The 25,068-nt window shown below is 37.6% G+C and overlaps 1 protein-coding gene and 1 long non-coding RNA gene across 5 annotated transcripts in view; both read right to left on the reverse strand.

Moving 5' to 3' along the window:
* Positions 1 to 5,037: 5,037 nt before the first annotated feature.
* LOC141776412 (uncharacterized) lies at positions 5,038 to 6,937 on the reverse strand. The gene is made up of 2 exons (XR_012595761.1): positions 6,316 to 6,937; positions 5,038 to 6,245 (listed from the first exon to the last, which is right to left on the reverse strand). It is a non-coding gene; the product is annotated as an uncharacterized LOC141776412 (long non-coding RNA).
* Positions 6,938 to 7,441: 504 nt separating this feature from the next.
* The window catches only part of LOC141776405 (coagulation factor X), a 28,272-nt gene continuing 10,645 nt past the window's right edge, over positions 7,442 to 25,068 (reverse strand). For 3 of the 4 annotated variants that reach the window (XM_074649955.1, XM_074649944.1, XM_074649966.1), the window contains 6 exons: positions 18,979 to 19,113; positions 12,158 to 12,441; positions 11,911 to 12,025; positions 8,835 to 9,031; positions 8,622 to 8,747; positions 7,442 to 7,743 (listed from right to left, as the gene is read on the reverse strand). In XM_074649955.1, coding sequence (XP_074506056.1) covers positions 7,501 to 7,743; positions 8,622 to 8,747; positions 8,835 to 9,031; positions 11,911 to 12,025; positions 12,158 to 12,441; positions 18,979 to 19,113 — 1,100 coding nt within the window. In that variant the 3' untranslated portion in view covers positions 7,442 to 7,500. The remainder of the gene's footprint in view (positions 7,744 to 8,621; positions 8,748 to 8,834; positions 9,032 to 11,910; positions 12,026 to 12,157; positions 12,442 to 18,978; positions 19,114 to 25,068) is intronic. The other variant, XM_074649976.1, reaches the window with a different exon arrangement.

The raw sequence follows: 25,068 nt of genomic DNA on the forward strand, positions 1-25,068 counted from the left end.
ATCTCTGATTACATCTCTGATTACTACATCTCTAATTACTACATCTCTTTCACTAGCTTTTCTCAATCTCCTCCGTCCCGCCGCTCCTCACTAGTCCCGCCCCCACAGCCCCTCAGCCAATCACAACCAGGGAAAATGACATGACACATAAACAACCAATTACAGACAATTAAATTAACCAATATAGGTTGTACTCAAAGTAAACCACCTGCTCACAAAGTACACTGCAACCAACCTATTTAAAGTTACACAACATACTGTGTGTTTATATTAAACTAAACATGTAAATATGAACATTCTGTGTGTTTATATTAAACTAAACATGTAAATATTAACATTCTGTGTGTTTATATTAAACTAAACATGTAAATATTAACATTCTGTGTGTTTATATTGATCTGAACATGTAATTAAAGCTGCGAGCAGCGATGAACGGGCCCTCGCCCCACCTCGCGAGGCGGGTACAGTGAAACCGAAACTCTGACAAGCGCCACGACGTCTGCCACGAGACTCTACGACAAACGGTTCATGAGTTATGAAAGGGGGCGGGGCTAATGTGTAGGGGGTGGGGCTATGAGTGTATATGGACATGAAAATGACCTCAGGCCTGGACCACCATCACAAGATGAACCGTTAAAGGACATTGTGACGTCTGTGCAACAGCATTCAAAGCGGCATTCAAAATGTGTAAAAAGAATAAATCTGTTTGTCGTTTCAATTTTCCCAGGCCAGCATCAGCTCGCACATTTATATGTCATGAAGACGAAGTAGAGAAACCATGCAAGTGTAAGGTAGATGCAGCAAATGGGTTGGCACATTGTGAGTGCAAGAATCAGGGGCAGAAAAACTCTGCAAAAATGGATAAGGAGGTTGCATCGAAAATTCTGAAGGCAATTAAAGACACTCTTTCAGATGAGCATGCTAGTTATGATAGTGTAGAACAGTTGTTTGAACATTTAGGTATAAATCAAAGAGTTTTTGAAGCTGCATATAAGTCTTTTGGTAGAAAAACACATGTTGTGTTGAAAAGGCAGGCCAATGAAGTTTGGATTAATCAATATAGTAAACCTCTATTAAAATGCTGGAATGCAAATATGGACATCCAGTATGTGGTTGACGCATATGCATGTGTAGTGTACATCATTTCTTATATTTCAAAGGCAGAAAAAGAGATGGGACTGTTGTTAGGAAATGCACAAAGGGAAGCAGCTAAGGAAGGAAATGCTATTGCAAAAGATGCATTGAAAAATGTAGGGTGTGTGTATTTACACAACAGAGATGTGTGTGCTCAGGAGGCTGTGTATAGGTTAACTAATATGCATCTGAAGGAATGCTCAAGGAAAGTTGTTTTTGTGCCTGTAGGGGATAATGTTGTTAAAATGAGTTTGCCTTTAAGTGTGTTAAAACAAAGGCGTTATCTAAGAATCTTACCAAAGACGACATGTGGATGACTAGTTCTGTTGATAGATATAAGAATAGGCCGAAAGATTCCGGTTTTAACGACATGTGTATGGCAACGTTTGCATCAGAGTATCGTGTTTTGTCTAAAAACAAAAAGTCTGATAATAGGATTAAACTAAACAATGATTTAGGTTTTGTTATGCAAAGGACACGTACACAACCTGCAGTTGTTCAGTATGCGTGCTTTTCTGAGACAAAGAATCCAGAACTGTTTTATCAGAGTATTCTACAGTTGTTCATGCCGTATCGTAAGGATGTGCAGCTAAAACCAGCAGGTTTTGAGACGTATGAGCAGTTTTACAGTAGTGGTCGTGTGAGATTAGGTGATGGGTTGCTTCATTTGGTTAAGTCTGTTGTTGGTATAAATAGAAGCAAATTTGAAAAGGACGCAGATGAGTTGGATAATATCCAGAATACAATTGATGGTGGTGGTGTTGTAGAAAATGCCTGGTGCGAGCTGTGCCAAGAGCAAGAATTAGAGCGTTTAGAATGCAAACAGCTACTTAGAGATGAAAAACAGGTAGAGGATGAGCAGTTAGAAAATATTCCTGACTTAGGAGTGAGTAGGGAGCAAGTTGCACATTTAGAAAATAAAAATAACATCATGTGCAGAAATGACGGTTTGGCGTTACTTCGATCTCTGAATGAGACACAGATGTGTATTTTTTATCAGATCAGACAGTGGTGTTTGGATAAGGTAATGGGGAAAAAGCCAGACCCATTACATGTTTTCATTACAGGTGGTGCAGGGACAGGTAAAAGTCATTTGATAAAGGCTATTCAGTACGAGGCTATGAGGTTGTTGTCGACAGCGTGTCGTCATCCTGATGACATTTGTGTTTTGTTAACTGCTCCTACAGGGATAGCTGCATATAATTTACATGGAGCTACTATTCACAGCACATTTAGTATCGGGAAAGATGTACGCTTACCTTACACGCCATTGGGTGAAGAGAAGCTTAATTCTTTACGTGCTAAATATAGTAGTTTGCAGATTTTGATAATCGACGAAATCTCCATGGTTGATCATAAACTGTTGTTTTATATCCATGGAAGATTACGTCAGATTAAGCAATCTGGTGACTATTCCCCGTTTGGAAATGTTAGTGTCGTCAAGTATTGCCAACCTATTTCAGTGATCATGAGGGGATTGTATGTTCTTTTAAATGTAGAACATCCCAAAATAACATGGCATAATAACTTAAGACTTGTGACAGCTGTAGGTGTAACTCATGTGTTCAGCTGTATTTGGCAACCGAGGTGGGGTTGTTGCTGCTGTATGTGTCATCCTTGCAAAATGTGGTCCTGGACACACCTTCTGTAGGGGGAACTAACATAGGAGTAATTTTTAGTAATTACATGGCGTTTATATTTCTGGACAGATTTTGTCAGCGTGATAGCGTCATAACCGTGCAAGAGGCAGTCACAAAACTTTACAGATGTGTAGTTGAGATCGAAATGAAAGCCGAGTTCAAAGATGTGCGTAGTCTGAGTAAGAGCACTGGAAGTACTGGGTAGGAAGTGGGGAAGGGACCTGTAGCTAAAGTTATCCCATTACAAGATGATATGCAGTTATTTGTTTTTGTTTATATATTTTGAAAATGTTTACATAGTATTATATAATATGTATGTTTTCTCTATGGGTTATTGTTTGTTCTTTAATGTGTGTTCCCAAAAAAATATATATATATTTTACTTCATTTAGAACTAACATTGTTTTGACAAACATTCATATCATATACAGACGTAGGCAAAATCGTTGGTACCCTTCCGTTAAAGAAAGAAAAACCAAAAATGGTCACTGAAATAACTTGAAACTGACAAAAGTAATAATAAATAAAAATTCACTGAAAATTAACTAATGAAAATCAGACATTGTTTTTGAATTATGGTTCAGCAGAATCATTTAAAAAAACAAACTAATGAAACTGGCCTAGACAAAAATGATGGTACCCTTAACTTAATATTTAGTTGCACAACCTTTTGAGGCAATCACTGCAATCAAGTGATTTCTGTAACTCTCAATGAGACTTCTGCACCTGTCGACAGGTATGTTGGCCCACTCCTCGTGAGCAAACTGCTCCAGCTGTCTCAGGTTTGAAGGGTGCCTTCTCCAGACTGCATGTTTCAGCTCCTTCCACAGATGTTCAATAGGATTTAGATCAGGGCTCATAGAAGGCCACTTCAGAATAGTCCAATGTTTTGTTCTTAGCCATTCTTGGGTGTTTTTTGCTGTGTTTTGGGTCGTTATCCTGTTTGAGGACCCATGACCTGCAACTGAGACCAAGCTTTCTGACACTGGGCAGCACATTTGGCTCCAGAATGCCTTGATAGTCTTGAGATTTCATTGCACCCTGCACAGATTCAAGACACCCTGTGCCAGATGCAACAAAGCAGCCCCAGAACATAACCGAGCCTCCTCCATGTTTCACATTAGGTACAGTGTTCTTTTCTTTGGATGCTTCATCTCTTCGTCTGTGAACATAGAGCTGATGTGACTTGCCAAAAAGCTCCAGTTTTGTCTCATCTGTCCAAAGGACATTCTCCCAGAAGCTTTGTGGCTTGTCAATATGCATTTTGGCAAATTCCAGTCTCGCTTTTTTATGATTTGGTGTCCTCCTGGGTCGTCTTCCATTAAGTCCACTTTGGCTCAAACAGTGACGGATGGTGCGATCTGACACTGATGTACCTTGACCTTGGAGTTCACCTCTAATCTCTTTGGAAGTTGTTCTGGGCTCTTTGGTTACCATTCGTATTATCCGTCTCTTCAATATGTCATCAATGTTCCTCTTGCGGCCACGTCCAGGGAGGTAGGCTACAGTCCCATGGACCTTAAACTTCTGAATAATATGTGCAGCTGTAGTCACAGGAACATCAAGCTGCTTGGAGATGGTCTTATAGCCTTTACCTTTAACATGAAGGTCTATAATGTTCTTTCTGATCTCCTGAGACAACTCTCTCCTTAGCTTTCTGTGGTCCATGTTCAGTGTGGTACACACCATGACACCAAACAGCACAGTGACTACTTTTCACCCTTTAAATAGGCAGACTGACTGATTACAAGTTTGAAGATACCTGTGATGCTATTTACAGGACACACCTTAGTTTAACATGTCCCTATGGTCACATTATTTTACATCTTTTCTAGGGCTACCATCATTTTTGTCCAGGTCAGTTTCATTAGTTTGTTTTTTTAAATGATTCTGTTGAACCACAATTCGAAAACAATGTCTGATTTTCATTAGTTCGTTTTTAGTAATTTTTTATTTATTATTACTTTTGTCAGTTTCAAGTTATTTCAGTGACCATTGTGGGGTGTTTTCTCTTTAACGGAAGGGTACCAACAACTTTGCCTACGTCTGTAGTTACCATCGCAAGATGATATGCAGTTGTTTGTTTTTGTGTTCATATATTTTGAAAACTTTTACATTGTATGCATGTTTTCTCTATAAGTTATTGTTTGTTATTTAATGTGTTCCCAAAAAAAAAAGAAAAAAAAAAAAAGGTTTAGTTTCCTGCATTCCAACAGCATTTAGAACTAAAATTTCTTTGACAAACATTTATATCATATAACAGTTATTCAAAACTGCTTTAATGACATAAATATTCACATTTGGTAAACAAAATACAGTACGATTATGCCCCACTGTGAAATGCTGCCACTCATATGCTGTTGCTAATGCAGATTTTGCTTTACTTTCCATGTAGCGTCAAAAAGCAAAAGGCACTGGTAATGGTACTCCTGGTTTACTGGGATGGGGTTCAATTCCCTGCGGTGTCCTGCTGATTGTTTTGGCATTTACATGAAAGGCCATATTATTTGTACTCGCAACTAATGAAAGAGGGGGCGTGGCTAAATGTTGGGGGTGGGGCTTACCTACACCAGTGAAACAGGAACTCTCTGCTGAGATATATGATTCCTCCCACAAGCCTCTACGACAAACGGTTCATGAGTTATGAAAGTGGGCGTGGCTAACGTCTTTGGGCGGGGTTATGAGTATATTATTGCACGTACATGTCCTCAGGAATGGACCCTCATCATACCTGTGTGTGATGTCAACAGACTTCAGGAAATTCAGACTGTCTTCTCAACAGAAATAATCACAACTTCTGCAAAATACTTAGTTGTGTCCAAAAGAATCAGCAGGATGAAGTGGCACCTTGTTGAAATAAAAATCTGCTTTATGTTCATATATATACTTTTTATATATTTATATACATGTATGTATATCAAATGAATGACAATCTGTTATTTTGCAGGTGCAAAATGAAAATAGAGTAACAACCAGGGAGCCTCTGGACTCAAATGAACACAAAGAATCAAAATCAAAGCAGGTTAAAATCCAAGAGCATCGGCAGTCACCTTGGGGTTAAAGTAAAGCACTGCACGTGTTAGTGCTTAGCCCATCAAGAGCTCCTGTATGCAGCTGTACACTCACCTCCAACAACTCAGTAACAGGAACCTCCTCCAGATCAGGAGAATATTCTAAGAATTATAACGCTAAGATGACTTTAATACATAGTAAGGTATCAAAGGTTCTGCGTATTGATGCGTGTGTACAGTTGGCAACACATCTACGGAGCTATTACCCCCAAAACAAGTCGTGCATACAGTCAAGATTGTGAAATGGCTATATATACAGTATACTTTATATATAGCCATAAAAGTATGACCAATTAACAACAGCAACACAAAATAGAAAGAAAGAGAAACATAAAACTGTCACCTAGCTACCGTCTAGACCGTTCCCGAGATATAACCCTAACCCCCAACCCCTAACCCCCTAGCCCTCACTATGGTCTAGACTGCTCCCGAGATATAACCATAACCCCTAAACCCCTAGCCCTAACTACGGTCTAGACCGTTCCCGAGATATAACCCTAACCCATAACCCCTAACCCTGAGTATGGTCTAGACCGTTCCCGAGATATAACCCTAACCCCCTAACCCCCTAACCGTAACTACGGTCTAGACCGTTCCCGAGATATAACCCTAACCCCCTAACCGCTAAACCCTAACCCCTAAACCTTAACTATGGTCTAGACCGTTCCCGAGATATAACCCTAACCCCCTAACCCTGACTACGGTCTAGACCGTTCCCGAGATATAACCCTAACCCCCTAACCCTAACTATGGTCTAGACCGTTCCCGAGATATTACCCTAACCCCCTAACCCCCTCACCCCGACTACGGTCTAGACCGTTCCCGAGATATAAACCTAACCCCCTAACCCCCTAACCCTGACTACGGTCTAGACCGTTCCCGAGATATAACCCTAACCCCCTAACCCCCTCACCCCGACTACGGTCTAGACCGTTCCCGAGATATAAACCTAACCCCCTAACCCCCTCACCCTGACTACGGTCTAGACCGTTCCCGAGATATAACCCTAACCCCTAACCCCTAACCCCCTAACCCCGACTACGGTCTAGACCGTTCCCGAGATATAACCCTAACCCCTAACCCCTAACCCCCTAACCCCGACTACGGTCTAGACCGTTCCCGAGATATAACCCTAACCCCTAACCCCTAACCCCCTAACCCCGACTACGGTCTAGACCGTTCCCGAGATATAACCCTAACCCCTAACCCCTAACCCCCTAACCCCCTAACCCCGACTACGGTCTAGACCGTTCCCGAGATATAACCCTAACCCCTAACCCCCTAGCCCCCTAACCCCGACTACGGTCTAGACCGTTCCCGAGATATAACCCTAACCCCTAACCCCTAACCCCCTAACCCCGACTACGGTCTAGACCGTTCCCGAGATATAACCCTAACCCCTAACCCCTAACCCCTAACCCCCTAACCCCGACTACGGTCTAGACCGTTCCCGAGATATAACCCTAACCCCTAACCCCTAACCCCTAACCCCTAACCCCCTAACCCCGACTACGGTCTAGACCGTTCCCGAGATATAACCCTAACCCCTAACCACTTTCACATTTTCTGAAAATCTTTGAGTTTCTGTAGTTAATCATTTTACAGACGTTAGTTTTGTTTCTTGCTTTAAAGACCAACGATTGTGTCTCAGCGTCTCAGCTCTCGGTACCATTAACGTCCGCCGTCTCCATGGTGTCTCTGATCCAATTCAGGAAGTTCCCCAGGCGGGTATAAACTCCGTATTTCCCCTTGGCAGCACATTTCTCTCCCCAGCTGACCACTCCAGTCAGGAACCAGGTCCCTCTGTAGTTCACCACGAACGGTCCTCCGCTGTCTCCGCTGCAGGCGTCCATACCGACGTCCAGGTAACCTGCACAGAACATGTTGTCTGTGATCACCTGCGGGACGGACACAGACAGAAACATCGTGTTAGAGACGGCCAGAGACACTGAGGACACATCCTGTTAGAGACGGCCGGAGACACGGAGGACACATCCTGTTAGAGACGGCCGGAGACACTGAGGACACATCCTGTTAGAGACGGCCGGAGACACTGAGGACACATCCTGTTAGAGACGGCCGGAGACACTGAGGACACATCCTGTTAGAGACGGCCGGAGACACTGAGGACACATCCTGTTAGAGACGGCCGGAGACACTGAGGACACATTTTACATGAATCTGATGTCAAATATTTTTAGACAAAATAACAGAAAATACTGTTTAGTAGTATTCTCCCAAAGCTCTGAAACTACTTTTAGACTTATAGTGTGTACTGTGTGTACTGTATTCAGTGTGTATAGTGTGTACTGTGTGTACTGTGTGTACAGTGTGTACAGTGTGTACTGTGTGTACTGTGTGTACAGTGTGTAATGTATTCAGTGTGTATAGTGTGTACTGTGTGTACTGTGTGTACAGTGTGTACAGTGTGTACTGTGTGTACTGTGTGTAATGTATTCAGTGTGTATAGTGTGTACTGTGTGAACTGTGTGTACAGTGTGTACAGTGTGTACTGTGTGTACTGTGTGTAATGTATTCAGTGTGTACTGTGTGTACTGTGTGTACAGTGTGTACTGTGTGTACTGTGTGTAATGTATTCAGTGTGTATAGTGTGTACTGTGTGAACTGTGTGTACAGTGTGTACAGTGTGTACTGTGTGTACTGTGTGTACTGTATACAGAGTGTACTGTGTGTACAGTGTGTACTGTGTGCACAGTGTGTACTGTGTGTACTGTATTCAGTGTGTACTGTATTCAGTGGATGTGGATGTGATCACCTGTACGGTGGAGGCGGTGCAGTCTCGGTAGCTGACCACCGGCAGTGTCACCTTCCTGAGGAAGCGGGAGGACCTGCCCATGTAGCGAGTGAGCCCCCAGCCCGTCACCATGCCACGGTTCTCCTCCTGAACACACAAACACCATCAGCTCTGACCTCACATCTGCTCCTCGCCGTGCAGACTGAAAACCGTCGATGTTATGAATAAAGTTACCTGCAGCAGGTAGGAGGACAGGTGGGGGTCGGGAAGGCAGGCGGGGACGGCGGTGGGGCTCCTGACGACGGGCCGGGCGAGGTACAGCAGAGCGATGTCGCTGTCGAAGGTGAAGGAGTGGAAGTGAGGGTGGACGAAGACCTTCTGAACCTTTATCAGTTGCTCACCTGGATCAGGACGCAGCTTATCATAATCACCTGTACACAGACACATTATTCACCTGTTGGTATGAAACTACACACGAACCAGGAGGAAACACTCATACACGTGGTAGCCTGTAGTTACCTGGTCACCTGTAGTTACCTGGTCACCTATAGTTACCTATAGTTACGTGGTCACCTGTAGTAACCTATAGTACACATCACCTGTACACAGAGACATTATTCACCTGTTGGTATGAAACTATACATGAACCACGAACACACATTCAGACACGTGGTCGCTTGTAGTTACCTGGTCACCTATAGTAAAGTGGTCACCTATAATAACCTATAGTAACCTATAGTAACGTGGTCACCTATAGGTCCCTGGTCACCTATAGTAACCTATAGTAACGTGGTCACCTGTAGTAACCTATAGTACACATCACCTGTACAGAGACATTATTCACCTGTTGGTATGAAACTATACATGAACCAGGAACACACACTCAGACACGTGGTCGCTTGTAGTTACCTAGTCACCTATAGTAACGTGGTCACCTATAGTAACCTATAGTAACCTATGGTAACCTATAGTAACGTGGTCACCTATAGTAACCTATAGTAACCTATGGTAACCTATAGTAATGTGGTCACCTATAGTAACCTATAGTAACCTATGGTAACCTATAGTAACCTATGGTAACCTATAGTAACGTGGTCACCTATAGTAACCTATAGTAACCTATGGTAACCTATAGTAATGTGGTCACCTATAGTAACCTATAGTAACCTATGGTAACCTATAGTAACGTGGTCACCTATAGTTACCTATGGTAACCTATAGTAACGTGGTCACCTGTAGTTACCTTGTCACCTATAGTAACGTGGTCACCTATAGTTACCTATGGTAACCTACAGTAAAGTGGTCACCTATAGTTACCTGGTCACCTATAGTTACCTGGTCACCTATAGTAACGTGGTCACCTACTGTAACCTATAGTAACGTGGTCACCTATAGTTACCTATGGTAACCTATAGTAACGTGGTCACCTGTAGTTACTTGGTCACCTATAGTAACGTGGTCACCCATAGTAATGTGGTCACCTATAGTTACCTATGGTAACCTATAGTAACGTGGTCACCTATAGTTACCTGGTCACCTATAGTAACGTGGTCACCTATAGTTACTTGGTAACCTATAGTAACGTGGTCACCTGTAGTTACTTGGTCACCTATAGTAACGTGGTCACCCATAGTAATGTGGTCACCTATAGTTACCTATGGTAACCTATAGTAACGTGGTCACCTGTAGTTACCTTGTCACCTATAGTAACGTGGTCACCTATAGTTACCTATGGTAACCTACAGTAAAGTGGTCACCTATAGTTACCTGGTCACCTGTAGTTACCTTGTCACCTATAGTAACGTGGTCACCTATAGTTACCTATGGTAACCTACAGTAAAGTGGTCACCTATAGTTACCTGGTCACCTATAGTTACCTATGGTAACCTATAGTAACGTGGTCACCTGTAGTTACTTGGTCACCTATAGTAACGTGGTCACCCATAGTAATGTGGTCACCTATAGTTACCTATGGTAACCTATAGTAACGTGGTCACCTATAGTTACCTGGTCACCTATAGTAACGTGGTCCCCTACTGTAACGTGGTCACCTATAGTTACCTATGGTAACCTATAGTAACGTGGTCACCTGTAGTTACCTGGTCACCTATAGTAACGTGGTCACCTATAGTTACCTATGGTAACCTATAGTAACGTGGTCACCTATAGTTACCTATGGTAACCTACAGTAAAGTGGTCACCTATAGTTACCTGGTCACCTGTAGTTACCTTGTCACCTATAGTAACGTGGTCACCTATAGTTACCTATGGTAACCTACAGTAAAGTGGTCACCTATAGTTACCTGGTCACCTATAGTTACCTGGTCACCTATAGTAACGTGGTCACCTACTGTAACCTATAGTAACGTGGTCACCTATAGTTACCTATGGTAACCTATAGTAACGTGGTCACCTGTAGTTACTTGGTCACCTATAGTAACGTGGTCACCCATAGTAATGTGGTCACCTATGGTTACCTATGGTAACCTATAGTAACGTGGTCACCTATAGTTACCTGGTCACCTATAGTAACGTGGTCCCCTACTGTAACGTGGTCACCTATAGTTACCTATGGTAACCTATAGTAACGTGGTCACCTGTAGTTACCTGGTCACCTATAGTAACGTGGTCACCTATAGTTACCTATGGTAACCTATAGTAACGTGGTCACCTATAGTTACCTATGGTAACATATAGTAACGTGGTCATCTATAGTTACCTGATCACCTATAGTTACCTGGTCACCTATAGTAACGTGGTCACCTACTGTAACCTATAGTAACCTATGGTAACCTATAGTAACGTGGTCACCTACAGTAACGTGCTCACCTATGGTAACGTGCTCACCTACAGTAACGTGGTCACCTATAGTATTGTGGTCACCTGTGGTAACGTGGTCACCTATAGTAACGTGGTCACCTACAGTAACGTGGTCACCTATAGTATTGTGGTCACCTGTGGTAACGTGGTCACCTATAGTAACATGGTCACCTACAGTAACGTGGTCACCTACAGTAACGTGGTCACCTATAGTAATGTGGTCACCTGTGGTAACGTGGTCACCTATAGTAACGTGGTCACCTACAGTAACGTGGTCACCTACAGTAACGTGGTCACCTACAGTAACGTGGTCACCTAACGTGGTCACCTGCGGTAACGTGGTCACCTACGGTAACGTGGTCACCTGTGGTAACGTGGTCCCCTATAGTAACGTGGTCACCTACAGTAACGTGGTCACCTGTGTTAACGTGGTCACCTACAGTAACGTGGTCACCTACAGTAACGTGGTCACCTACAGTAACATGGTCACCTATAGTTACGTGGTCTGCGGTCTCTTCCAGGCAGTGAGCAGCAGAGACCACCCATCGATCAGAGACCAGAGTCCCTCCACAGAACCCGTACCCATCAGACCTGTGGATCAGAACCTGAACACACACACAGAGTCAACGATGTTCAGAGATTCAACAATAACTGGTATTATTATTATTATTATTATTATAATTATTAAAATACACATTCTAGCTGCTTTAAATGGGTCTAAGATGATGTCTCCAGACCTGCCAGGGACTCCCTCCTGGTTTCTCCAGGACTCCGCCTATGATACGACCAGTCACCCCAAGCTCCGTCTCATTAACCCCTCTCTGTCCAGACGTGGCGTTCACTGTCATCAGCTCCTCCTCCGTCTCTGTGAAGTTCAGTTTAGCCTCCCAACTGTCCGTGCTGTTGTCATCCAACATGGCGTCCGTCTCCATGGTGACGTTGAGACGCTCAGAGTGACGCCACAGAGAGCGACTTCGGTACAACGACAACTCTCTGTCCTGGCGACCACATGGGAACGATGCTGGACACGAAGAAACAAGTATCAATAACCTCAATATAAATACACCACAGTATCAATAACCTCAATATAAATAACCCAAAGTATCAATAACCTCAATATAAATACACCAAAGTATCAATAACCTCAATATATATACACCAAAGTATCAATAACCTCAATATAAATACACCACAGTATCAATAACCTCAATATAAATACACCACAGTATCAATAACCTCAATATAAATACACCAGAGTATCAATAACCTGAATATAAATACACCAGAGTATCAATAACCTGAATATAAATACACCAAAGTATCAATAACCTCAATATAAATACACCACAGTATCAATAACCTCAATATAAATACACCAAAGTATCAATAACCTCAATATATATACACCACAGTATCAATAACCTGAATATAAATACACCACAGTATCAATAACCTCAATATAAATACACCAGAGTATCAATAACCTGAATATAAATACACCACAGTATCAATAACCTCAATATAAATACACCAGAGTATCAATAACCTCAATATAAATACACCACAGTATCAATAACCTCAATATAAATACACCAAAGTATCAATAACCTCAATATAAATACACCAAAGTATCAATAACCTCAATATAAATACACCAAAGTATCAATAACCTCAATATAAATACACCACAGTATCAATAACCTCAATATAAATACACCAAAGTATCAATAACCTCAATATAAATACACCAAAGTATCAATAACCTCAATATAAATACACCAAAGTATCAATAACCTCAATATAAATACACCAAAGTATCAATAACCTCAATATATATACACCAGAGTATCAATAACCTGAATATAAATACACCACAGTATCAATAACCTCAATATAAATACACCACAGTATCAATAACCTCAATATAAATACACCAGAGTATCAATAACCTCAATATAAATACACCACAGTATCAATAACCTCAATATAAATACACCAAAGTATCAATAACCTCAATATAAATACACCAAAGTATCAATAACCTCAATATAAATACACCAACGTATCAATAACCTCAATATAAATACACCAGAGTATCAATAACCTCAATATAAATACACCAAAGTATCAATAACCTCAATATAAATACATCAGAGTATCAATAACCTCAATATAAATACACCACAGTATCAATAACCTCAATATAAATACACCAGAGTATCAATAACCTCAATATAAATACACCAGAGTATCAATAACCTCAACATAAATACACCAGAGTATCAATAACCTGAATATAAATACACCACAGTATCAATAACCTCAATATAAATACACCAACGTATCAATAACCTCAATATAAATACACCAGAGTATCAATAACCTCAATATAAATACACCAGAGTATCAATAACCTGAATATAAATACACCACAGTATCAATAACCTCAATATAAATACACCACAGTATCAATAACCTCAATATAAATACACCACAGTATCAATAACCTCAATATATATACACCACAGTATCAATAACCTCAATATAAATACACCAAAGTATCAATAACCTCAATATATATACACCACAGTATCAATAACCTCAATATAAATACACCACAGTATCAATAACCTCAATATAAATACACTAAAGTATCAATAACCTCAATATAAATACACCACAGTATCAATAACATGAATATAAATACACCAAAGTATCAATAACCTCAATATAAATACACCAAAGTATCAATAACCTCAATATAAATACACCAAAGTATCAATAACCTCAATATAAATACACCAAAGTATCAATAACCTCAATATAAATACACCAACGTATCAATAACCTCAATATAAATACACCAGAGTATCAATAACCTCAATATAAATACACCAGAGTATCAATAACCTCAATATAAATACACCAGAGTATCAATAACCTCAATATAAATACACCAGAGTATCAATAACCTCAATATAAATACACCAAAGTATCAATAACCTCAATATAAATACAGCAAAGTATCAATAACCTCAATATAAATACAGCAAAGTATCAATAACCTCAATATATATACACCACAGTATCAATAACCTCAATATAAATACAGCAAAGTATCAATAACCTCAATATAAATACAACACAGTATCAATAACCTGAATATAAATACACCACAGTATCAATAACCTCAATATAAATACACCAGAGTATCAATAACCTGAATATAAATACACCAAAGTATCAATAACCTCAATATAAATACACCACAGTATCAATAACCTCAATATAAATACACCAGAGTATCAATAACCTCAATATAAATACACCACAGTATCAATAACCTCAATATAAATACACCAAAGTATCAATAACCTCAATATATATACACCACAGTATCAATAACCTGAATATAAATACACCACAGTATCAATAACCTCAATATAAATACACCAAAGTATCAATAACCTCAATATAAATACACCACAGTATCAATAACCTGAATATAAATACACCAGAGTATCTATACACAGTAGTAGTATTATGTGCAGTATTATCCGCAGTAGTAGTATCATTAGTAACTATAGTAACCTTAGTTCTGTCACCGGTCTGGGAGCAGTAGTAGTATCAGTAGTAGTAGTTTTATCAATAGTAGTAGTATCAGTAGTAGTAGTAGTATCAGTAGTAGTAGTCGTATCAATAGTAGTAGTAGTATCAGTAGTAGTAGTAGTATCAGTAGTAGTAGTCGTATCAGTAGTAGTAGTATCAGTAGTAGTAGTAGTATCAGTAGTAGTAGTCGTATCAATAATAGTAGTATCAGTAGTAGTAGTTTTATCAATAGTAGTAGTATCAGTAGTAGTAGTAGTGTCAGTAGTAGTAGTAGTCGTATCAGTAGTAGTAGTTTTATCAATAGTAGTAGTATCAGTAGTAGTAGTAGTCGTATCAGTAGTAGTAGTCGTATCAATAGTAGTCGTATCAATAGTAGTAGTAGTAGTATCAGTAGTAGTAGTAGTAGTAGTAGTAGTAGTATCAGTAGTATCAATAGTAGTAGTAGTAGCAGCAGTAGTAGTAGTAGTAGTATTAGTAGTATCAGCAGTAGTAGTAGTAGTAGTAGTAGTAGTAGTATCAGTAGTAGTAGTATTAGTAGTAGTAGTAGTATTATCAGTAGTAGTAGTATCAGTAGTAGTAGTATCAGTAGTAGTAGTAGTAGTAGTATCAGTAGTATCAATAGTAGTAGTAGTAGTAGTAGTAGTAGTATCAGTAGTAGTAGTAGTAGTAGTAGTATCAGTAGTAGTAGTATTAGTAGTAGCAGTAGTAGTATCAGTAGTAGTAGTTTTATCAATAGTAGTAGTATCAGTAGTAGTAGTCGTATCAATAATAGTAGTATCAGTAGTAGTAGTTTTATCAATAGTAGTAGTATCAGTAGTAGTAGTAGTATCAGTAGTAGTAGTAGTATCAGTAGTAGTAGTAGTATCAGTAGTAGTAGTATTAGTAGTAGCAGTAGTAGTATCAGTAGTAGTAGTTTTATCAATAGTAGTAGTATCAGTAGTAGTAGTCGTATCAATAATAGTAGTATCAGTAGTAGTAGTTTTATCAATAGTAGTAGTATCAGTAGTAGTAGTAGTATCAGTAGTAGTAGTAGTATCAGTAGTAGTAGTAGTCGTATCAGTAGTAGTAGTTTTATCAATAGTAGTCGTATCAATAGTAGTAGTAGTATCAGTAGTAGTATCAGTAGTAGTATCAGTAGTAGTAGTCGTATCAGTAGTAGTAGTCGTATCAATAGTAGTAGTATCAGTAGTAGTAGTTTTATCAATAGTAGTAGTATCAGTAGTAGTAGTAGTCGTATCAGTAGTAGTAGTAGTATCAGTAGTAGTATCAGTAGTAGTAGTCGTATCAGTAGTAGTAGTCGTATCAATAGTAGTAGTATCAGTAGTAGTAGTTTTATCAATAGTAGTAGTATCAGTAGTAGTAGTAGTCGTATCAGTAGTAGTAGTCGTATCAATAGTAGTCGTATCAATAGTAGTAGTAGTAGTATCAGTAGTAGTAGTAGTAGTAGTAGTAGTATCAGTAGTATCAATAGTAGTAGTAGTAGCAGCAGTAGTAGTAGTAGTAGTAGTATTAGTAGTATCAGCAGTAGTAGTAGTAGTAGTAGTAGTAGTATCAGTAGTAGTAGTATTAGTAGTAGTAGTAGTATTATCAGTAGTAGTAGTATCAGTAGTAGTAGTATCAGTAGTAGTAGTAGTAGTAGTAGTAGTCGTATCAGTAGTAGTAGTATCAGTAGTAGTAGTTTTATCAATAGTAGTAGTATCAGTAGTAGTAGTAGTCGTATCAGTAGTAGTAGTCGTATCAATAGTAGTCGTATCAATAGTAGTAGTAGTAGTATCAGTAGTAGTAGTAGTAGTAGTAGTAGTATCAGTAGTATCAATAGTAGTAGTAGTAGCAGCAGTAGTAGTAGTAGTAGTAGTATTAGTAGTATCAGCAGTAGTAGTAGTAGTAGTAGTAGTAGTATCAGTAGTAGTAGTATTAGTAGTAGTAGTAGTATTATCAGTAGTAGTAGTATCAGTAGTAGTAGTATCAGTAGTAGTAGTAGTAGTAGTATCAGTAGTATCAATAGTAGTAGTAGTAGTATCATTAGTATCAATAGTAGTAGTAGTAGTAGTAGTAGTAGTATCAGTAGTAGTAGTAGTAGTAGTAGTAGTATCAGTAGTAGTAGTATCAGTAGTAGTAGTAGTAGTAGTCGTATCAGTAGTAGTAGTATCAGTAGTAGTAGTTTTATCAATAGTAGTAGTATCAGTAGTAGTAGTAGTCGTATCAGTAGTAGTAGTCGTATCAATAGTAGTCGTATCAATAATAGTAGTAGTAGTATCAGTAGTAGTAGTAGTAGTAGTAGTAGTATCAGTAGTATCAATAGTAGTAGTAGTAGCAGCAGTAGTAGTAGTAGTAGTAGTATTAGTAGTATCAGCAGTAGTAGTAGTAGTAGTAGTAGTATCAGTAGTAGTAGTATTAGTAGTAGTAGTAGTATTATCAGTAGTAGTAGTATCAGTAGTAGTAGTATCAGTAGTAGTAGTAGTAGTAGTATCAGTAGTATCAATAGTAGTAGTAGTAGTATCAGTAGTATCAATAGTAGTAGTAGTAGTAGTAGTAGTAGTATCAGTAGTAGTAGTAGTAGTAGTAGTATCAGTAGTAGTAGTATTAGTAGTAGCAGTAGTAGTATCAGTAGTAGTAGTTTTATCAATAGTAGTAGTATCAGTAGTAGTAGTAGTATCAGTAGTAGTAGTCGTATCAATAGTAGTAGTATCAGTAGTAGTAGTTTTATCAATAGTAGTAGTATCAGTAGTAGTAGTAGTATCAGTAGTAGTAGTAGTCGTATCAGTAGTAGTAGTAGTAGTATCAGTAGTAGTAGTTTTATCAATAGTAGTCGTATCAATAGTAGTAGTAGTATCAGTAGTAGTAGTAGTAGTAGTAGTAGTAGTAGTAGTAGTATCAGTAGTATCAATAGTAGTAGTAGTAGCAGCAGTAGTAGTAGTAGTATCAGTAGTAGTAGTAGTAGTAGTAGTAGTAGTAGTAGTATCAGTAGTAGTAGTATCAGTAGTAGTAGTAGTAGTAGTAGTAGTAGTAATAGTAGTAGTAGTAGTAGTAACAGTAGTAGTAGTAGTAGTAGTAGTAATAGTAGTAGTAGTAGTAGTAGTAGTAGTATCAGTAGTATCAATAGTAGTAGTAGTAGCAGCAGTAGTAGTAGTAGTAGTATTAGTAGTATCAGCAGTAGTAGTAGTAGTATCAGTAGTAGTAGTAGTAGTAGTAGTAGTATCAGTAGTAGTAGTATCAGTAGTAGTAGTAGTAGTAGTAGTATCAGTAGTAGTAGTATCAGTAGTATCAATAGTAGTAGTAGTAGTAGAATCAGTAGTAGTAGTATCAGTAGTATCAATAGTAGTAGTAGTAGTAGTAGTAGTATCAGTAGTAGTAGTAGTAGTAGTAGTAGTAGTAGTATCAGTAGTAGTAGAATCAGTAGTAGTAGTAGTAGTATCAGTAGTAGTAGTAGTAGTAGTAGTAGTATCAGTAGTAGTAGTAGTATCAGTAGTAGTAGTAGTAGTAGTAGTAGTAGTAGTATCAGTAGTAGTAGAATCAGTAGTAGTAGTAGTAGTATCAGTAGTAGTAGTAGTAGTAGTAGTAGTAGTAGTATCAGTAGTAGTAGTAGTATCAGTAGTAGTAGTAGTAGTAGTAGTAGTAGTATCAGTAGTAGTAGTAGTAGTAGTAGTATCAGTAGTAGTAGAATCAGTAGTAGTAGTAGTAGTATCAGTAGTAGTAGTAGTAGTAGTAGTAGTAGTAGTATCAGTAGTAGTAGTAGTATCAGTAGTAGTAGTAGTAGTAGTAGTAGTATCAGTGGGAGTAGTATCAGTAGTATTAGTATCAGTATTAGTAGTAGTATTAGTATCAGTGGGAGTAGTATCAGTAGTATTAGTATCAGTAGTATCAGCAGTATTAGTATCAGTATTAGTAGTAGTAGTAGTATCAGTTGGAGTAGTATCAGTAGTTACAGTAGTAACCTGAGTTCTCTCACCGGTCTGGGAGCAGCTGCGTCCGTCCTTCTCCAGTTTGAATCCGTAGGCGCAGCCACACTGAACTCCGGCGCCGTACAGCAGGTCTCTGCAGTACTGTATGCAGCCGCCGTTTCTATAGCGACACTCCAACACCACTGCAATCAACATATATCGGTAAGAAGTGAAAGTCAATAGTTGGTCCCGGCAGCAGAGCTATGTTTCCGCCATTTTGGACTGAATGCGACGACCAGACGCCAGTAAAACGTCCTCCTACAATAACTACATTATTTATATTCTATTGTCATATTCTACTGAAATGTCCTGTGTTGAACGATAAAATATTATAAATATTCATACTATTAAAACTATTTACTTATTTATTTATTAAACTTTTTTGCACTACTAGCTACTGGCCGATAGCCTGGTTGTTTGTCAAACGTTAATACATCCACCACGGTACAGGCTGACAGCATACAGCCCGTTGGTGGATTAGAAGATAATAAAGTGATGAATTACAGCCAATATCTCCATTATTACAGCCAATATCTCCATTATACAGCCAATATCTCCATTATTACAGCCAATATCTCCATTATTACAGCCAATATCTCCATTATACAGCCAATATCTCCATTATTACAGCCAATATCTCCATTATTACAGCCAATATCTCCATTATACAGCCAATATCTCCATTATACAGCCAATATCTCCATTATTACAGCCAATATCTCCATTATTACAGCCAATATCTCCATTATTACAGCCAATATCTCTATTATTACAGCCAATATCTCCATTATACAGCCAAAATCTCCATTATTACAGCTAATATCTCCATTATTACAGCCAATATCTCCATTATTACAGCCAATATCTCCATTATTACAGCCAATATCTCTATTATTACAGCCAATATCTCCATTATACAGCCAATATCTCTATTATTACAGCCAAAATCTCCATTATTACAGCCAATATCTCCATTATTACAGCCAATATCTCCATTATTACAGCCAATATCTCCATTATTATAGCCAATATCTCCATTATTACAGCCAATATCTCCATTATACAGCCAATATCTCTATTATTACAGCTAATATCTCCATTATTACAGCCAATATCTCTATTATTACAGCCAATATCTCCATTATACAGCCAATATCTCTATTATTACAGCTAATATCTCCATTATTACAGCCAATATCTCCATTATTACAGCCAATATCTCCATTATACAGCAAAATCTCCATTATTACAGCCAATATCTCCATTATTACAGCCAATATCTCCATTATTACAGCCAATATCTCCATTATTACAGCCAATATCTCCATTATTACAGCCAATATCTCCATTATACAGCCAAAATCTCCATTATTACAGCCAATATCTCCATTATTACAGCCAATATCTCCATTATTACAGCCAATATCTCCATTATTACAGCCAATATCTCCATTATTATAGCCAATATCTCCATTATTACAGCCAATATCTCCATTATACAGCCAATATCTCTATTATTACAGCTAATATCTCCATTATTACAGCCAATATCTCTATTATTACAGCCAATATCTCCATTATTACAGCCAATATCTCCATTATTACAGCCAATATCTCCATTATACAGCCAATATCTCTATTATTACAGCCAATATCTCCATTATTACAGCCAATATCTCCATTATTACAGCCAATATCTCCATTATACAGCCAATATCTCTATTATTACAGCCAATATCTCCATTATACAGCCAAAATCTCCATTATTACAGCTAATATCTCCATTATTACAGCCAATATCTCCATTATTACAGCCAATATCTCCATTATACAGCCAAAATCTCCATTATTACAGCCAATATCTCCATTATTACAGCCAATATCTCCATTATTACAGCCAATATCTCCATTATTATAGCCAATATCTCCATTATTAAAGCCAATATCTCCATTATTACAGCCAATATCTCCATTATACAGCCAAAATCTCCATTATTACAGCCAATATCTCCATTATTACAGCCAATATCTCTATTATTACAGCCAATATCTCCATTATACAGCCAATATCTCTATTATTACAGCCAAAATCTCCATTATTACAGCCAATATCTCCATTATTACAGCCAATATCTCCATTATTACAGCCAATATCTCCATTATTATAGCCAATATCTCCATTATTACAGCCAATATCTCCATTATACAGCCAATATCTCTATTATTACAGCTAATATCTCCATTATTACAGCCAATATCTCTATTATTACAGCCAATATCTCCATTATACAGCCAATATCTCTATTATTACAGCTAATATCTCCATTATTACAGCCAATATCTCCATTATTACAGCCAATATCTCCATTATACAGCAAAATCTCCATTATTACAGCCAATATCTCCATTATTACAGCCAATATCTCCATTATTACAGCCAATATCTCCATTATTACAGCCAATATCTCCATTATTACAGCCAATATCTCCATTATACAGCCAAAATCTCCATTATTACAGCCAATATCTCCATTATTACAGCCAATATCTCCATTATTACAGCCAATATCTCCATTATTACAGCCAATATCTCCATTATTATAGCCAATATCTCCATTATTACAGCCAATATCTCCATTATACAGCCAATATCTCTATTATTACAGCTAATATCTCCATTATTACAGCCAATATCTCTATTATTACAGCCAATATCTCCATTATTACAGCCAATATCTCCATTATTACAGCCAATATCTCCATTATACAGCCAATATCTCTATTATTACAGCCAATATCTCCATTATTACAGCCAATATGTCCATTATTACAGCCAATATCTCCATTATACAGCCAATATCTCTATTATTACAGCCAATATCTCCATTATACAGCCAAAATCTCCATTATTACAGCTAATATCTCCATTATTACAGCCAATATCTCCATTATTACAGCCAATATCTCCATTATACAGCCAAAATCTCCATTATTACAGCCAATATCTCCATTATTACAGCCAATATCTCCATTATTACAGCCAATATCTCCATTATTATAGCCAATATCTCCATTATTAAAGCCAATATCTCCATTATTACAGCCAATATCTCCATTATACAGCCAAAATCTCCATTATTACAGCCAATATCTCCATTATTACAGCCAATATCTCCATTATTACAGCCAATATCTCCATTATTATAGCCAATATCTCCATTATTACAGCCAATATCTCCATTATTACAGCCAATATCTCGATTATTATAGCCAATATCTCCATTATTACAGCCAATATCTCCATTATTACAGCCAATATCTCCATTATACAGCCAAAATCTCCATTATTACAGCCAATATCTCCATTATTACAGCCAATATCTCCATTATTACAGCCAATATCTCCATTATTACAGCCAATATCTCCATTATACAGCCAATATCTCTATTATTACAGCCAATATCTCCATTACTACAGCCAATATCTCCATTATTACAGCCAATATCTCCATTATACAGCCAATATCTCTATTATTACAGCCAATATCTCCATCATACAGCCAAAATCTCCATTATTACAGCCAATATCTCTATTATTACAGCTAATATCTCCATTATTACAGCCAATATCTCCATTATTACAGCCAATATCTCCATTATACAGCCAAAATCTCCATTATTACAGCCAATATCTCCATTATTACAGCCAATATCTCCATTATTACAGCCAATATCTCCATTATTATAGCCAATATCTCCATTATTACAGCCAATATCTCCATTATTACAGCCAATATCTCCATTATACAGCCAAAATCTCCATTATTACAGCCAATATCTCCATTATTACAGCCAATATCTCCATTATACAGCCAATATCTCTATTATTACAGCCAAAATCGCCATTATTACAGCCAATATCTCCATTATTACAGCCAATATCTCCATTATTACAGCCAATATCTCCATTATTATAGCCAATATCTCCATTATTACAGCCAATATCTCCATTATACAGCCAATATCTCTATTATTACAGCCATTATCTCCATTATTATAGCCAATATCTCCATTATTACAGCCAATATCTCCATTATTACAGCCAATATCTCCATTATACAGCCAAAATCTCCATTATTACAGCCAATATCTCCATTATTACAGCCAATATCTCCATTATTACAGCCAATATCTCCATTATTACAGCCAATATCTCCATTATACAGCCAATATCTCTATTATTACAGCAAATATCTCCATTATTACAGCCAATATCTCCATTATTACAGCCAATATCTCCATTATACAGCCAATATCTCTATTATTACAGCCAATATCTCCATTATACAGCCAAAATCTCCATTATTACAGCTAATATCTCCATTATTACAGCCAATATCTCCATTATTACAGCCAATATCTCCATTATACAGCCAAAATCTCCATTATTACAGCCAATATCTCCATTATTACAGCCAATATCTCCATTATTATAGCCAATATCTCCATTATTACAGCCAATATCTCCATTATTACAGCCAATATCTCCATTATACAGCCAAAATCTCCATTATTACAGCCAATATCTCCATTATTACAGCCAATATCTCCATTATTACAGCCAATATCTCCATTATTACAGCCAATATCTCCATTATTATAGCCAATATCTCCATTATTACAGCCAATATCTCCATTATACAGCCAATATCTCTATTATTACAGCTAATATCTCCATTATTACAGCCAATATCTCTATTATTACAGCCAATATCTCCATTATACAGCCAATATCTCTATTATTACAGCTAATATCTCCATTATTACAGCCAATATCTCCATTATTACAGCCAATATCTCCATTATACAGCCAAAATCTCCATTATTACAGCCAATATCTCCATTATTACAGCCAATATCTCCATTATTACAGCCAATATCTCCATTATTATAGCCAATATCTCCATTATTACAGCCAATATCTCCATTATTACAGCCAATATCTCCATTATACAGCCAAAATCTCCATTATTACAGCCAATATCTCCATTATTACAGCCAATATCTCCATTATTACAGCCAATATCTCCATTATTATAGCCAATATCTCCATTATTACAGCCAATATCTCCATTATTACAGCCAATATCTCCATTATACAGCCAAAATCTCCATTATTACAGCCAATATCTCCATTATTACAGCCAATATCTCCATTATTACAGCCAATATCTCCATTATTACAGCCAATATCTCCATTATACAGCCAATATCTCTATTATTACAGCCAATATCTCCATTATTACAGCCAATATCTCCATTATTACAGCCAATATCTCCATTATACAGCCAATATCTCTATTATTACAGCCAATATCTCCATCATACAGCCAAAATCTCCATTATTACAGCTAATATCTCCATTATTACAGCCAATATCTCCATTATTACAGCCAATATCTCCATTATACAGCCAAAATCTCCATTATTACAGCCAATATCTCCATTATTACAGCCAATATCTCCATTATTACAGCCAATATCTCCATTATTACAGCCAATATCTCCATTATACAGCCAAAATCTCCATTATTACAGCCAATATCTCCATTATTAAAGCCAATATCTCCATTATTACAGCCAATATCTCCATTATTACAGCCACTATCTCCATTATTACAGCCACTATCTCTATTATTACAGCCAGTATCTCCATTATACAGCCAATATCTCTATTACAGCCAATATCTCCATTATTACAGCCAATATCTCCATTATTACAGCCAGTATCTCCATTATTACAGCCAGTATCTCCATTATTACAGCCAATATCTCCATTATTACAGCCAATATCTCCATTATACAGCCAATATCTCTATTATTACAGCCAATATCTCCATTATTACAGCCAATATCTCCATTATTACAGCAAATATCTCCATTATTACAGCCAATATCTCCATTATACAGCCAATATCTCTATTATTACAGCCAATATCTCCATTATTACAGCCAATATCTCTATTATTACAGCCAATATCTCCATTATTACAGCCAATATCTCCATTATACAGCCAATATCTCCATTATACAGCCAA

Source organism: Sebastes fasciatus, chromosome 1, assembly GCF_043250625.1.
Source record: "Sebastes fasciatus isolate fSebFas1 chromosome 1, fSebFas1.pri, whole genome shotgun sequence".
In the NCBI taxonomy this organism is placed as follows: domain Eukaryota; kingdom Metazoa; phylum Chordata; class Actinopteri; order Perciformes; family Sebastidae; genus Sebastes; species Sebastes fasciatus.